Source organism: Podarcis raffonei, chromosome 15, assembly GCF_027172205.1.
Source record: "Podarcis raffonei isolate rPodRaf1 chromosome 15, rPodRaf1.pri, whole genome shotgun sequence".
Classification (NCBI taxonomy): domain Eukaryota; kingdom Metazoa; phylum Chordata; class Lepidosauria; order Squamata; family Lacertidae; genus Podarcis; species Podarcis raffonei.
In genome coordinates, this window is record NC_070616.1 from 10646410 (window position 1) to 10664026 (window position 17617).

The 17617-nt window shown below is 47.5% G+C and overlaps 1 protein-coding gene across 10 annotated transcripts in view; it reads right to left on the reverse strand.

Annotated features, from left to right (window-relative positions):
* The window catches only part of AUTS2 (activator of transcription and developmental regulator AUTS2), a 689545-nt gene that overhangs the window by 417966 nt on the left and 253962 nt on the right, over positions 1-17617 (reverse strand). For all 10 annotated transcript variants that reach the window (XM_053367368.1, XM_053367370.1, XM_053367367.1 and 7 more), the window contains one exon: positions 13295-13396. In XM_053367368.1, the coding sequence (XP_053223343.1) occupies positions 13295-13396 (102 nt within the window). The remainder of the gene's footprint in view (positions 1-13294; positions 13397-17617) is intronic.

Here is a 17617-nt window from a genome sequence, read left to right on the forward strand (position 1 = left end):
TGCAAAATTAAGAGTTAAATTAAAACAGTTGATAATTTTGTCTTAAAAGGCCTGCAGACTACAATCATACCTCAGAAGTTGAACAGAATCCATTCCAGAAGTCCATTCAACTTCCAAAACATTCGACTTCCAAAGCGCAGCTTCTGATTGGCTGCAGGAAGCAGCCAATCAGAAGAATCAGATTTTCAGCCAATCGGAAGCCGTGGGAACCTTCTCAGACATTCGGCTTCCGAAAGAACGTTCAAAAACTGGAACATTCACTTCTGGTTTTCAGTAGTTCGGGAGCTGAAACGCTTGACTCCCAATGTGTTCAGGAGCCGAGGTATGACTATTTATTATTATTATTACTATTATTATTACTATTATTACTATTACTATTATTACTATTATTACTATTATTACTATTCCCCACCCATCTGGCTGCCCACTCTGGGTAGCTTACAGTACAATACATAGTAAACCCAAAAACATTAAAAATGTCCCAATGCAGATGTTTTCTAAAAGTCAGATAGTTGTTTATTTCCTTGACATCTGATGGAAGGGCATTCCACAGGGAGGGTGTCACTACCAAGAAGGCCCTATGCCTTGTTCCCTGTAACTTCATTTCTTGCAGTGAGGGAACTGCCAGAAGACTAGATAAAATGCCTCCTACATATTTTTGCAGGGGGGTGAACTTTAAGGCTGGTTATGGGTTTGGAATACTCTTCCCAGGTGTTTGGGGATATGGTGTTCTTTAAAGCATTTTTCAATCGCAGCAGGAGAGACAGAGACAGAGACAGAGAGAGAGAGAGAAGCAATAGTGGCTTGGTTGCAATGGTTCACAATGAGGTTTCTCCACATGAATCCCCAGAGACGGCACGAAAAGCCAAGTGGTCCCTCACTAGCATGAATCAGACTTAAGGGGACAGAACATTAGAAGTGGACCATTTCACTGCAAGCTGAGATCCCAATTAGCTGCCCTAAGGTGTTAAGAGGATCAGAAAACATTTTGCTATGTGGTGCGTAGCACTTCATCAGTGCAAATATGATTCTGTTTGCATTTTAATGAGCAAGTACCTAATTCACACTTCCCAAACCAACACGTGAAATGAAACACAGCTGTCCTTCAAAATGTGCTCCTATCCAAATTATGGTACGCCATTCCCCAACCCACAAGGTGTGCAAAAATGCACAGAAATGCACAGATTAGTGAAATTAGCATACAAAAAATATACTCTGTCAGAGGAAACAATATTATTATGTTTATATCCCATCTTTCAAGGTGGCATACACAGGTCTCCTCCTTTCCTGTTTTATCTTCACAACAAACCAGTAAGGTTGGTTAGGCTGACAGGAGGTAACTGGCCTAAGGTCGCTCAATGAGTATCCTGGCTCAGGGAAGATTTGAGACTGGACCTCTCTGGTCCTAGCCTGATGCTATAACCCCCACATCACACTGGCTCCCAGTTACTTGAAAAGGTGTGTGTATTAGTCACACCAGAAAAAATGTATATTGGGAGAAATTCACTCTAACATGCTCGCAAATTTTCATGACAGTTGTTTTCAGCTGTTTAGTGTGAACTTCTCTTAACATGCATATTTTTTGTATGTAGCCTTTGACTAATATGTTGCATCTTTCTATGATTTTTTCCCCTTCTAATGTATGTATTTTGAGGCATACTTTCATCTTAACATGTGCCTCTTTTTTTACACATCATTTGTCTGGAAAATGGCGTTGCAAAAATTCAGAGAAGCTTCGGTTTTGTATGATAATCGTGTTTTGGTTTGTGGGCGATTTGGGGCGTTTCTCATCCAACCATAAACAAAACAACTCCCCCCCCCCACGATGGTTGATTCAGACACCCACAAGCAGAACAGGAAACACAGATCTTAGAAAGGCTTTGAGTCTGCAAATAACATCCAATCCAGACGAATTTCAATAGGCTTTCGGCTATTGTGCTGTTTTAAAGTGAGGAGTGTTTTGGCCCTGGGATGCAAAAGAAGCGGCTCTCCTGTATTCAGCAGCTCATCAAGAACCCATAGAAATTACACCCTTCAGGTCTTAGTGGGCCTGCTGTACCGCTTTTGCATATATATTGTGAATTACGAGAGGGATCAGGGTGGGGAAGCAACTTGCGCTGCTCCTGTTTGTTCTGGCCATTGTTTATGCAGGTCTGACAGAATGAAGGAACAGTGGGTATCATTTCAATTTCTGATGTCAACATCAAATTACTTATTTAATTTCATGCCTGGCGAAGCATTGTATAGCTACATGCAGAAGCCTTTCACTTCATTTGTTGTGCTGTGTTTTCGCAGCCATTGGTTTGCCTTCCAACTGACAGCTTTAATTACGACATGAATTTGATTGCACTGCCGAGGAATTAACATAATGCAACAAAGCATTTGAGCGCCCGGCCTCGGATACGCACATACCCAAACACAAAACAAGCACATCGGAAGAAAACAGGGGCGACATGCGGCGCTTCCCCCTCGCAGCCCCGCATGTGCATTGTGAGCTGGCTGTCATTCAGCAGACTTGGTGGTAAGAAGAATTTGGTGGAGCTCCGAGACACACTACTTTTATTACACTTGCGGCCAGTGCAGTTTTGCAAGGAAAATAGGTGCCAGTACTCACCATGAGGTTGTTATACCAAGTCACCAGGCGACTCGGGGCAGCCCTGAACAGATGCCAGTTTGACAACAGCCACATTCATCGCCCGTGGAGGTGCAAAAAACTACGGCAAGGTGTCTCCCTAGCTGCTTTGGGGGTCTCCCCTGGTTCTGGTGCAGGTCAAATACATGCGTCCTGGCCTCCCTCGTTCTTTTAGATCAGGCAGTTGGCTAAGGCAGCTCGGAAGGGTCCTCATGCAAACGTGTGTGCGTGAAATGATAGAGGCCTAGCTGGAAAGCTTAAAGCCTGCTGCTGATACATGGGAGACGGATTGAATAAAAGGAAATAAGAATTGGCCCCACCCCGTAGCTTGACCAATTGCTGCTCGGAGCAGCTAGGAGCTAGGTGGAGTCATAGAACTTTTTTAAAAAGTGTAGACTTGCACAAGCTGGCCAGCTTCCATTTTGACTTGAAATTTGGGGCCTCTCAGAAGTATGTAAAATATGTAAAGCTGTTAGGAAGAGTGCCAGTCCATAATGGAGCCCACCTGAGAGGTGAGTTCTGGCATGCTGTGGCTGAAAAAAAGCACTGCTTGCAGCCATCATTTGCCTATGGCAGAAGCAGCCAACATGACACCCTCAAAATGTTCCTGGACCACAATTCCCATCATTTCTCACCATTGGCCATGCTGCCTGGGACTGATGAGAGTTGGAATCCCACAACATCTGGAGGAGCACAGCTTCCCCTGCTACCTGATACACTTACCTGAAGGTGTCAGGGATGGAAGCTGGGGTCTCCTGCATATAAGGCATGTGCTGTGTCGCTGAGCTATGTCTCCTCCCCTAGAGGCAGTCATAGGGAGTTAGGAAAGAAACAGAAATTTCCCCAGGTGTTGCTGGACTACAATTCCCATCATCCCTCACCATCTTTGTGCTGGCTGGGGCTGACAGGCGTTGGATCCCAACAACGTCTGGAGAGTACCATGTTTGCTACCCTAGTGCTATGTGTCAAGTGCATGTTTTACATGGAGTAGATCGTCAGTCCCTTGCATCTCTAGTTTGAAGGGCCTACTCTGTGTAGAGAAGGGATGGAGGAGAGCCTCCAGTCTGCAGACCCAATTAGACCTGGCCAAGGCTCCCTATTTGGCCTGTGAGACCATTTCCCCACCCATGCTGCCATGTATTTGACATTAAGTATGGGGCAGGTGAAAGCTGGACCATAAAGTGGACATTCAGTATGGGGACATTAAGAAAACTGGACATTAAGTATGGGGCAAGTGAAAGCTGGACCATAAAGAAGGCTGATCGCCGAAGAATTGATGCTTTTGAATTATGGTGCTGGAGGAGACTCTTGAGAGTCCCATGGACTGCAAGAAGATCAAACCTATCCATTCTTAAGGAAATCAGCCCTGAGTGCTCACTGGAAGGACAGATCGTGAAGCTGAGGCTCCAATACTTTGGCCACCTCATGAGAAGAGAAGACTCCCTGGAAAAGACCCTGATGTTGGGAAAGATGGAGGGCACAAGGAGAAGGGGACAACAGAGGACGAGATGGTTGGACAGTGTTCTTGAAACTACCAGCATGAATTTGACCAAACTGTGGGAGGCAGTGGAAGACAGGAGTGCCTGGCATGCTCTGGTCCATGGGGTCACGAAAAGTTGGACACGACTAAACGACTAAACAACAACATGGGGCAGGTAGAGATAGAGATGGATCAACTGTGAAATCATGTTCCCAAGGGGAACGGGACACACGGTCAAGCCCTGCAGGAAGTGGGCATGGAGTTACAGCTCAACAACTGATCAGTGGGGGCTTCAAGCAACATATGAATGTACACATCCAGCAGATGATAAATGCATCCCAAGAGTGCTATTGTGGACTCAACGATAGCCCTAGTGAGCTGTGTAGAGGCAGAAAAGATTTAGGGATCACATGTCCTGGCACCACCCTTTATGTCCACCCACACCCCTCCACTCTTGGCCTCCATTCATTCAGTGGGGAGGTCAGTTCTTCAGCCAGTTGTGCCTTGAAGCTTCCCCACATTCACGTTGGCAAGACAGCTTCAAATGACATTTGGCTGACCTCCCTTCTGACCTTCATGTGGAAATGATGGACGTTGGGATTGGAGGAGTTGGAACCAGTGCATGGGGGGATATTGGGGCCGAGCCAGCACACACAGGGGCATGCACACAACCCCACACCCACCAAATAATTCATGCCCTCACACATTTGCTTGAACACCAGGCTAAAATGGCACAATCAGCAGGTTCACCTATTGTTTTTGGGTTTTTTTGTTTTGCTTCTATAGAGCAAGCACAGCCACTCCTATGATCAAAGTGTGGACTAGATGGTTCTGAAATGAAATCAACAAGCCACATCTGCTCAGCCTCCACCCAGTTTCAGGCAAATCATACTGCTAAAACCAGTCACTAAGGGGCTGACATGCACGGTTAAGGATCAGGCCCCCTCTGCCTCCTCTGTAGTTCAGGGGACACCTTTCCCCCCTTGCAGCTAATTTTATTTTTTTAGCCTTATGTTCTATGGCACATGTGTATTTGTGTGTGCTTGTGCTACCTATTCCACTCCTTTTGTGGTGGGATGTCATAAACTATGAATAATCACCAAAATGGAAGCACACTGCCAATATAGGCCAATAGTCCAATTTTTGACAACACTCCTGCCCCCTTTCACCACACAATCCCTAAGATTGTTTGCTTTTCTGACAGTGGCTGTACATTAAGCTAATGTTTCCAGGGAGCGATTTCCACTAATTCACAGATCTCTTCCACGATTGGTAACAAGAGCCAAACACAGAGCCCTTGGTTTGACATCATTTAATTGTTTACTTTCTTCTCTCTCTGTCTCCCAATGCCCAATTTGCTGTGGCATTTTCTATATTTCATTAGCTCTAAACACAATTTCCAATGCTCCATTAGCAAATTCCCTTAATGCCCTAGAATATTCTAGAACCGATGTGTGGAGATGAGAGTCTATAAATAAATAAAAAAAGGAGGGGGAGGGAGGAAGGGAAAGAGAGGGGGGAAAGAAAGAGAGAGGGAGAGAGAGAGAGAGAGAGAGACTCGAAAATGTGCTAAATGCGTGAAAATACGAGCAAGTGACAGTGGGAGAGGAAGAGAACGTTGGGCTGACTCAAATTCCAGGTTGAGGAAAAACAGAAGGAGCAGCCATCTTGCCTTAGAGCAAAATCTCAGCTGAGCGAATTCTACTGCAGGCGAGATTTTGATGAGATGAAATTGGCGACAGCGCTCTGCTTTACATAAGGAAGGGGAGGGCTGACAGCTCTGGCGTCTCTGAAGCCCTGAGGGCAGCCTTATCCAGAGAGCAGAAAACAAGTTGTCATCCTCCCCGCCACCCAAAGCCAACAGAAGCAGAGATACAGCAAGAGGAGAGGGGGCAGGAAGGTTTAGGGGACTCAACATGGATTCATCACCATGGTGTCAAGTGCTGTTGGCTAATTAATTGCCCTTAATCTACCAGAGGGCAAGTTTTCTGTTCATTAATTTATTTCAGAGATGTGCTCTCTCTCTCTTTCTCTCTCTCTCTGACTGAATTACAGGCGAGGGGACGGGGGGGGGGGGGGAGATAAAATCTATATTTGATCAGAACCATGACCCATCTAAGGCTTGCTCTAAGAGACGTCTCGGAGAATGCAGTCGGAGTTCCTCCACTGTGTTTGTGCCTTTTTCGCAGCCTGTGCCTCCCTTAACACAAGGATGCTTATTTGGAAGCCATTATTCTGCCGATCCTCATCTTCACCCACTTAGGAAGATTGACTTTGCCTCCACAGCTGTCGCCAATCAATGGTGGAAACACAGCCACAATCTTTGCCAGCTCGTGAGATTTTCAGCCAACTGGGTATTTACTGTTAGAATTGCTTCTTCTTACTCTGCCTGGGTTTCTTATTGCAACCTAAGTTTCTTAGTCTGGGTGTCATGGGCCAGGAGTTAGCTTGACCTGATGAACAGCAACCTGAAGGGGGAGAAGTGACTCCATCAGTCTTCGCAGAGGAGAAGGCACTGATGAGAACCAGATGGCTCTGGCTGTCTTAAAATAGAGCTCTCAGCAGCAGTCAGATGCTGGAAACAACACCTGCAGTTCTTGGCCCTACCTTGCTGCTTCCTGGTCTCCATCTGGATTCCCTGACTTCTGGACTGGAGCCCTGGCTCTGTGACCATCTGGAATCCCTGACCTCTGGACTGTCTGACTTTTTATGTGGATTCTGCTCTCAGGCAAGAGTTCCTCGGGAACTTAGCTAGTCCCTGCTTGCTCGGCAACGGGACTCGGATGGGGCTATGTCACTGGGTCATCAACCACAAGAACAAAGGTTGCAACCTGACTCTCCCAGGAAGAACATCAGGGCAATGTGACCTCAGCTATTGACTAGAGAAGGAGTGGCTGTAGAGCTTGGAAGAATACCTGACTCAAACTGACCTTTGCTCTCAGACTGCTGGTGTGCGGGGAAGCCAACGCTGACCTCTGCCACTTGTGAGAGGAACAAGATCGCCTGGGTTGGCTGAAGCTCCTCTCTTCAAACAAGGCCACCCACAATGGAAGACAGCTGTGGAGAACCTTTGGGCCACCAGAGGTTGCTGAACCAACAACCAAGGCTTCCTCCAAGAATCTTGGGAAGCATAGTTTGTTTACAATGCTGAGAGTTGCTAGGAGCCTCCCCATTCCCTTCACAGAGCTACAATTCACCAAATTGTTTAACCATCAATCAATTGATGGTTTAACCATCAAGCCTCATCACTTAGACCTCTGGGAACTCTAGCTCTGTGAGGGCAGTAGGGGCCTCCAAACTATTCTCAGTACCCTAAACAAACTACACTTCTCATGATTCTATGGGGAAGAAATGGTCATTTAAAGGGTTATAATAGTGATTTAAGTGTATGGTATGAATGTGGCCCAAATCTGGCAGCCATATAAAGGATCATAAGTGCTCCTTCATCCCTCAAAGGCAGACAATCCCTCTCCCTAATAACTCTCAATGAACAAACACTGCTATTTGTGTATTCTTTAGCAAAATTCCCATCTCCCCTTTTTATTAGGAGTCAACCGGTGAGCCACCTCTCATCCCAGGAAGGCTCACCAAACAGAAACAATTTCCGAATCCCGGCTGAAGACGGGATTTTTGTTGTTGCTACAACAAGTTGGAAGCCTCACAAAATGTTGCTAAGAAATGCAGACAATATTTCTTCATTTGATTGAGCTGGAGGAAAATGTAGAAGACTATTTACTTTTCATAACGAAAAGAATCTGACAAAAAGGCTGGAGGCCACTACAAGTTTGGCTAGCAAGATATTTATCTCCTCGCGTGCTTGTTATGTCTCTCAGTCAAAGTCACCAGCAAGCTGGAGATTGTGAGGCTTCGGAGGAAAAGCATGCTTAAATTACTGCTATGTTAGCAAAGTGTGCGAAGGATTGTTATTAGCGGAGATGGTGCCAAGCTTTTTTGACAGATCGGGTTTTTCCTTGGTGGGGATGGATTACAATCACCCACACCCCATTTATCCCAGGGCTGTCAGTTCTTGTGATTTTAACAAAAGTCTCCAGAACTTAGGTATTTCCAAAGCTCCGGCTGCTGAGATGAACGCCGAGCCAAAACCACTCAAGTCCCAAACTTTTGTTTTCAGTTTTGTCTGAAAAACGATCCACTTTCTCAGCTTATCTTTGGTACCTCTCGTGAAATATTTCTTTATTTAGAAAAAATATATGGTTTGGTCCGCATGGCTGTTTCCATGTCCTCATACATAGGAATGCCAGTTGGCTGCAATCTTATTGGCTCAAAATGGAATTACAACCTCTTGGCCAATGACTAGGATTAGGTGACCCCAAACCAGGGGAAAGAAAAGTCCAACCGAGCTGTTATTTTTTGCTGTTAAGTGTTCATCTGTGTGGTATCATAGCCTACACATGTGAACTAAAGCATCATGAGGAAGAACTTCCTGGAAGTAAGAGCTGTTCACCATCAGAAGAGAACCAGTGTGGTGTAGTGGTTAAGAGCAGTAGACTCGTAATCTGGTGAACCAGGTTCACTTCCCCGCTCCTCCACATGTAGCTGCTGGGTGACCTTGGGCTAGTCACACTTCTCTGAAGTCTCTCAGCCCCACTCACCTCAGAGTGTTTGTTGTGGGGGAGGAAGGGAAAGGAGATTGTTAGCCGCTTTGAGACTCCTTAAGGGGAGTCTACTTCTTCTTCTTCTTCTTCTTCTTCTTCTTCTTCTTCTTCTTCTTCTTCTTCGGTTTTCAAGCAGAGGTTGGATGGCCATCTGTCAGGGTTTCTTTAGCTGTGATTCCTGTATTCTAAACTCTGCAATTCTATGATTTCTGTGAAATGTGTCAGTTTTATTGTGTTCGGTAGTGGCTGGTGCCCATTGGGTCTGGTAGGGAGAAGGGCAAAGAGGCTACTGAGGAAATGACAGGCAGAGTCAGCTGATTCTAGTTTTGTCTCCATCCTCCTCCAGCCAGGGCCACCCTCTGGACTAGCAGTAAGGAAGAAGACAGGGCAAATGGCAGCCAGCTAAGAGCAGACTGAGGCTGTTAAGGCAATGCCGTCATGGAGCAGCCTTCACTGTTTGCAGTGCCTAAACCAGCCTTATACAACAGAACCAAGGTGCATCTAGTTGAGGGCCTCATTTGCTGCTGGGCAATTTCTTGGGGGCCCCATGCTATGGTGGAGGCCAACAACAAATGCTATTATACAGTCACAAACCTGGTAAAATACTGTATTTTTCGCACTATAGGACGCAATTTTACCCTCCAAAAATGAAGGGGAAATGTGTGTGCGTCCTATGGGGCGAATGCAGGCTCCTTGGCTTCAGCGATAGCAACGCGAAGCCTCCTAAGCCTGCGCTCCGGAGGCTTCGCGTTGCTTTCGCTGAAGCCAGGAGAGTCTGCTCTTTGAGGCTGGCAGTGGGGGAAAGCAGCGCTTCCCCCCACTGCCAGCCCCACAAGCTGGGGGGGGCAGCGGGAAGGCACGCGATGCCTTAGCACTGCTCCCCGACCCAGCTTTGAGGCTGGCGGTGGGGGAAAGCAGTGCTTCCCCCCACCGCCAGCCCCACAAGCTGGGTCGAAAAGCCCGCAGGAGCCGCGCAGCCTTTAAAGAGCGTGCCGCTCTTGGGGGCTTTTCCCCAAGGAGGGAGAAGGGACTGGCTGGCCGAGTCAGTCCCTTCTCCCTCCTGTGGGCTTTTGTGGGAGATGGGGAAATTCCCCCACCTCCCGCAAAAGCCCGCAGGAGCCGCGCACTCTTTAAAGGCTGCACAGCTTCTGAGGGCTTTTCTATTCCCCCACCTCGTAGAAAAGCCCGCAGGAGCCACGCACCCTTTAAAGAGCGCGCCACTCTTGGGGGCTTTTCCCCAAGGAGGGACAAGGGACTGACTGGCCGTTTCAGTCCCTTCTCCCTCCTGGTCGAAAAGCCCAGTGGCGTAGCGTGGGTTGTCAGCACCCGGGGCAAGGCAAGTAATTTGCGCCCCCTAACCCGTGGATTTGCGCCTCCTAACCCGTGGATTTGCGCCCCCTAACCCTAACCCCCAGATGTTGCGCCCGGTGCGGCCGGCCCCCCCTGCACCCCCCATGCTACGCCACTGCAGGGGTGTATGGACAGCTAATCCTACTTGTGTTCTCCCATAAATTGTTCATTTATGCTTGCTCTTTTTTAAAGGGAAAAAAATGCACAGATTGACATGTTTCCCAGGTGCTCCAAGAGAGGTGGGAAGCAGGGTGCAAAGCTCATGATGATCTACAATAAGCCTGCAACTTACCCCCAGGGATCGCGCCAAAAGCCAAAATCGTGTCTCGTCAAAGACATGCTGGGTGCAATGGCGGGTGGCATCACCAAAGTCTTTTTAAAAAATTTAAAAATTCTACTCCGCGCCTAAAGCTGAACGCACCCAAGTTGAATGTGCATAAAGTTGCTGGCTTACTGAATTTATTCTCTGTTTATGTCTGGGGAGCAGGGTGCCAACTTGAGTAAAATATTGGGGGGGGGGAGGTAAACCCTAGCCTGCATAGCTGACCACATGAAGCAGCAGGTGCACACTATTTGAATAATGCTCCGTCAAAGATTTGGGGGGGGGGTGTCAAAGGAACCTCAGACCCTAGGAGTTGGTTCCTATGCTGGGGGGGGGGGGCGCGTCTGCTGAGGACCCCAAGGAGAACCTCTTCCCTCATCTCTCCATGGGAGCTTCTCGCCCCCTGATTCCACGACGGAGTGGGCGAAGTGGCTCCCTTCCCGCGCCCCTGAAGGAAGGATATTTATTCTCCATGGTGCTGCTGGTGGTGGTCCTGCCTCCTCCGCCTACTCTTCGCGCCTGTTCCTTACTGCGATGGTCTCAGCAGCTCCCAGCGCGGCATAGCCCGCCTACCCGCCCGCCCGAAGGTCTTCCAGGCTCCTGCCCGGAGGCGCGACCGCCCTCGCCGGTGTCCGCGAGGCGATGGAGGCGCGGGGGCGGGCGCGGTGCCTCCCCACGGGCGCGCAGCTGGAGAGCTCCCTGACGTCACACAATGGGCCGCGTCACACTCGGCTCCCGACGTCACCGACGTCATAACACCGCAGGCCGTTGCCAACGAAGCGCAGCGGCTTGCATTTTCTTTCTCTCCCCCGTTTGGCCCTTTCCGGACCCCCCCCCCCCCCGTAGCGCACATACAAACAAAAGTGTCAGTTGTCCCTTCCCTCTGGACTCGCGCCCCCCCAGATGTTGCGCCCGGTGCGGCCGGCACCCCTGGCACCCCCCACGCTACGCCACTGGAAAAGCCTGCAGGAGTCGCGTGCTTTTGCGGGAGGTGGGGGAATTCCGCCACCTCCCGCAAAAGCAGGGAGGTCTTGGAGTAGCGCACAGGCTGCTTGCAGCCTGTCCGCTGCTCCCAGAGCTGCGGGGGGTGTCATATTTTTTCCCTTGATTTCCCCCCTTGAAAACTAGTTGCGCCCTATGGGCCAGTGTGCCCTATAGGGCGAAAAATACGGTACATCAAAATAATAGAATTTCAAACATACGGAGAGTTAAAATACGTGGAACCTGGCTTATATAAAAGGAAGAAACTATCCAATTTTAGGGTGTGTTGAATTTTTCACCTTTCAAATTCCAAAAATGAGGGGTTGCTAAAAAGTTTTAACATGACTTGGGGATTCAAATGATATTTTGGCTACATTGATACAATTTAGTTTTGATTGGAAAGTAATGTGTGTGTGAAATTGCATAAAAATAATTAATAATGATTGCCAAGTATTTACAGTTGTATTATACATTAATATTTTCAGAGTGCTGTGATTAAATGGGTATATAAGGTGTGAGACAATATTTCAGGTATCCTGGTCCCAAGATGTACAGTCATACCTTGGGTTGAATGTGCTTCGGGATGAGCACGAGTTGCGTTCTGCAGCAACCCGGAAGTAACGGAGCGTGTTGCTTCCGGGTTTCACCGCTTGCACATGCGCAGACATTCAAAATGACATCACGCGCATGCGCAGAAGTGACGAAAAGTGACGTGCACGTGCGCAGACGTACCATCACTAGTTACATTTGCTTCTAGATGTGAACGGGGCTCCGGAACGGATCCCGTTCGCATCTAGAGGTACCACTGTATAACAAAATGGCTGGTTTGCATGTTTGAAAGAGGAACAATGAGAATTTAAGCCATTGTACATATGTAAAGCAATGATTCAAAATGGAGAAAACTTGAAATGGCAAACAACGTAAGCTTAAGAAAGTCACACATCTGCTCACAGCATCAACCGGTCAATACCTATCTTCAGAAGCAAGCGCCAATGACTGCAGCTTTAGGTCTGGAGCCCCCAGAATTCTGAAGCCAGCGCTGCTTCAGCTGCTAATTTGTGTAAGTGTTCAGAGGATGAATCAGAGGCCAAGTCAACAATCTTTAGCAAAAACAGATGCTCTTAGCTCGTCTACTTTCCATACTAGAAGCAGTAGTCATAAAAACGAAACAGGGGTAGCTGGTGCCCATCAGAGCTGGCAGGGTGGAAGGCCGGGAGCCCAACAGTAGGTGGCGCTAAGGCCAATGAGAGGCAGAGACAACTAATGCTAGTTTTGACCCTATCTACTCTCTACAAGCGTGACACTGAGGTAAGCATTAGGAAGCTGAAAGGCAGTTTTACCAACTGGCTGTAAGTAAGGAGGCAGGAGAGAGTGCTGGCTGAAGGCAGACATCAGTTGGTAGGGCAGTGCCCCATAATATCGCAATTTCCACTGAAATGGCCTTAGCCCAGTATACCTGAAGGAGCATCTCCACCCCCATCGTTCAGCCCAGACAGTGAGGTCCAGCTCCGAGGGCCTTCTGTCGGTTCCCTCCCTGCGAGAAGTGAAGCTACAGGGAACCAGGCACAGGGCCTTCTCAGTAGTGGCACCCGCCCTATAGAACGCTCTCCCATCAGATGTCAAGGAAATGAACAACTATCTGACTTTTAGAAAACATCTGAAGGCAGCCCTGTGTAGGAAATTTTTTAATGTTTGATGTTTTATAGCTTTTTATATTATTATTATTATTATTATTATTATTATTATTATTATTATTATTATTATGGGAGCCACCCAGAATGGCTGGGGAAACCCAGCCAGATGGGTGGGGTATAAATAATACATCATCATCATCATTATTATTATTATTATTATTATTATTATTATTATTATTATTAACAACAAGGTGGTACCCGAAAATAAGTTGCACTTACGTCGCTGAGTCTCTCTCGGGAGCTGCTCCGATGGAACCCTTTCGACTCTCCACTCGCACTTTCGCTGTCACTGTCCCGGCAGCTGTTCTGCCCTGGCTTGAGCTGTGGAACAAGAGATAAATCAAAGTTTGGATCTCATCTCAGGATCTCTCTGTGAAGGTATCGAGCCAGGTGTGGAAAATGTACAAAGTCAAATGTGCAGAGGCAGCCATCCGGGCTTGTGTGACTGAACACACAAAGCTGCCTTTCCCCCTATAGCCTGGTTCGTTCCTCCTTCCACACACGCGCAACATGCTGGAATTGTGGTCCATGTCCTGCCACCAGTATCACCAAGTGATGGACACCACTTTGGGTGTCTCTAAAAGGGGACTAGGCATGATTCATGGAGGATAAAGCTATACAATCAGGACAGACAAAAGGAAGCACTACTTCACACAGCATATAGTGAAACTATGGAGTTTGCTGCCACAAGATGTCGTAGTGGCCAGCAAACTGAATGGCTCTAAAAGAGGATTAGATAAATTCACAGAGGTTAAGACTCACAGTGGCTACATTCCCCCTCCACTGTCGGAAGCAGTATGCTACTGAACACCAGCTGCTGAAAATCACGAGTAAAGTGTTGCTGAACTTGGGTCCTTCTTGCAGACTCCCCACAGGGGCATCTGTTGGGCCACTGTGCAAGCAGTTTGAGCTTGGCTGAGAAAGGCCCTTTTATGTTTGTATAGCTGATGATGGTCAGTACCTGGCTCCTGTTCCACATTTAACTATTGGCTAAGTGCTGACACAAATAAGGGAATCCTGCCTGTGCCAGCTCTTGCACATCTTAACCAAGTCACTACATGGGGTATGTCATTATGGAATGACAGTCTATTCACAACGACCAACCCCTAGATAACAGTCTTACAATGTAAACAGAAGCATTTATGTGAGAGCAAATAAATGCAATATAGTTTGAACAGAACCAACCCAAGATGGCACCCTTTTCCTTCTCCCCCTTGAACAACAACAATGGAAGTGGCCCAGGGAAGCCCTGGAATGCTGAACGCAGTGGGGGGGGGGAGAAAGGAGCAAGTGGTGGCAGCAGCAACCTGGATCTTTCCAGGCAATGGTGAACAGTGTGCTCCTCAGGGTCTTCAGAGCTATGCAGAGAAGCAGAGGAAGAGGAGGTGAGCCTCTGCAGGTTGAGGTTCCTCAGATGTGGCATTATCCACAACTGTCCCCAGCCTGAGACCTGAGGCAACTGTCTCAGTAACAGTGGTGGGTGGGATGGCCCTATTGTATTGATCTTTATTACGGCCATTGGCCCATCACACGACAGTTTCCCATGCCAACATAATGTACTTAAACCTCCAAATTTAAAACCGCCAAGACTTACAAAAAACAGACAAGAACCAAAGCAAAACGAAAACAAAAGACCAACATCATACATTACAATAAATTTGTAACATAAACATCGCCCTCTACTCATAAATTAGTAGAAGACATCAATGGTGAAATCACCTAATTACATCCTAAAACATAGATCATAGTTTAAAGAGATTATCCGAGCCGCACAGGAGTCCGTTTCTCTTCTTTAGGGATAGGACGCTGATCAAGAATCTGGCAACCATGAGTGATCTTAGGGGGTCATCATCATTTAATACATATCTCAGTTTGGCTTCATTCGTATCATCGGCAATTCCCTTTAGATATTGAGCAAGAAACTTGCTCCTGGCCGGTGGGATGGCCCTAAGTTTGAAACTTTATTTTTAAAAAAGAATGGAAAGGAACCCTTAGTAGCCAGGCACTGGGAAAAGAAAATAGAGATAGACATCCATTGTAGCAGGTCTCCTTTCTGGGTTTGTTTTGCTCTCTGTACCATTCACTTTGCTCCTCCAAAGTCCTGGGCTTAGATGCCTCAGTCTTCCAGCTTCCATGAAAATTGCATTGAGAAAAAATGGACACCTGCTGAGATTCACTTGTTTCCCTCTAACCAGCTGGAACTACCACCCGGGGGAAGGAAATAAAAAAAGAGCCTGGCTGAGCACTGACTAATAGCTGAAAGTTGTGCAGAGAATATCCCCAGCCTCTGCTGAGCCTCGGGGTGACGGGAGTTTTGTTAGGTCTTTGGCAGAAAGCAACACAAACAATGATCAAACGTTTCCTCGCTCGGTGTTAAAGCTGGTTGACAATCTAACGAGATCAGATCCCCAATGGCAGATGGACCCATTGACCAAGCAGCCAAGTGAAAAACAAACAAAGCACCAGGGGAAACAAACAAGCCACTAGCCTGGATACTATTGATTTGATTAGCATTGGTCTGGTCCTGTCAGGCTCCCATCACTAAAACCCAATGACAGCATCTCTTACTTGTAAGAAATAAGAGCTCTTTATTGAGGCTGATCATTGTACAGGCTCAGCAGCAAGTGGGAAGCGAAGAAGTGCAGATTCCAAGGTACCCAGGTAAGGCAGAAAGTTTGTAACCAAATGGAAGGTACGGAGATGTCATAAAATCATAAGATTGTAGAACTGGAAGGGACCTCAAAGGCCATCTATTTTGACCCCCTGCAGTGTAATAATCATAGCTAAAGAATACCTGGCAGATGTCCATTTAAACTCTCTATAAAAACCTCCAGTGAGTCCTTCAACAGTTGAATAGCTCTTACTGTCAGAAGGTTCCCAACAGTTGGTATGCCCCTCTTGCCAAGCATTTAAAAACAAGGTAGGATGAGCTCACTCATGGGACTCTTGCCACCCTATGGTTGGATCAAATCAATCCAAGGGTTAAGGATCTTTTAGTATCCAGCGAACACACCAGCCTATAGTTGCCTCCAGGTAAGGTAAAGGTATCCCTGACCATTAGGTCCAGTCGCAGACGACTCTGGGGTTGCAGTGCTCATCTCGCTCTATAGGCCAAGGGAGCTGGTGTTTGTCCGCAGACAGCTTCTGGGTCATTTCGCTTCTGGCGAAACCAGAGCAGCACACGGAAACGCCATTTACATTCCCGCCAGAGTGGTACCTATTTATCTACTTGCACTTTAATGTGCTTTCAAACTGCTAGGTTGGCAGGAGCTGGGACTGAACAATGGGAGCTCACTCCATCGTGGGGATTCGAACCGCCAACCTTCTGATCGGCAAGCCCTAGGCTCAGTGGTTTAGACCACAGCGCCACCCGCGTCTCAATTTCCTCCAGACAGCAGGGCAAATCTATGTGTTCCTACTTTCTTGCCCAGCAGTGTCATGAGCCCCACAGTATGGTCAGGATTTGCTTGTGATGGCAGGAACTGATGCAGGATGAGGCAGAAAGAGAGGAGGGGGCTGAATGGTGGGAACGTGGGTTGAAGGGGATCTCCCCTTTCCACTCCTTTGGACGGGGGAGCAGGTTATGTTGGCTCTCCTTTCTGACCTTCCTGTAGACCAAAAATCCTGAGTGAAGGCTGGTGGGTTAGGGCTTTGATAAGCAAAATGGGGACTCTGAGCAGGAGGCAGCAGCCTTTGCAGGTAGGAGAAAACCCACCCGCCCTGATGGATAACTTGCTCACCAGCCAGACATACTGATAAGGCAAGAGAGTCCCCTGGGGAAACGTGCCATGCCTAATCTTTAAAAGCTGGCGGGATGGGATGGTAAACTTGTTGGGACATTTTCAACTCCCCCTTGAAGTCCTGAACTTCTTGGCCTGCTCCTGCATTGTGACACCTGAGCACTGTGTCGGCTGCTAAACCTATACCATTATTTGTCCGAATGAAGTTCTCCTCCTTACTTACAAGTAATAGCCTTTGCATGCATTGGCTGGGAGCCAGGACAAGGAGCCCCTGATTGCATGAGACTGGAAAATCACAACCTCCAGCACGATTTGTACGCTAACCTGATATATCCTTTGAATGCATAAACAAATAAGTGCTTGTCATCCCACAGTAATGGATCATGTCCACAACCCATAATTGATTTTTTTTCTGCTCAGGATGTTCACGTTCTTGCCGCAGAAGACGCATATGCAAACAAACACATGCACAAATTACACATGAAGTTGAGACGCCTTCCCTGCCCTTCAGTGCATTCAAATATACAGGAAATATTCTCCCCTTAGCCTCCTGCAACTGTGAGCAGAGGAGCTGGAGCCCCTGACAAACTGCAAAAAGCTCTCCGCGCTTTGGCACTCCATGTTAAAAGGGCACCGGCGATCAGCGCAATTGCTCTTGATAGCTGCTTAATTGCTCCTTGTTGGTATTAGACATCTCCAGGTCTGATTGATCCTGCCCTGTTTTTGCCATTACAGTTGCAACTTCCCAATTATCTCCTTGCAAGCCAACTGCAAGCTGGCTTCTGAAACTTGAATAATTTAT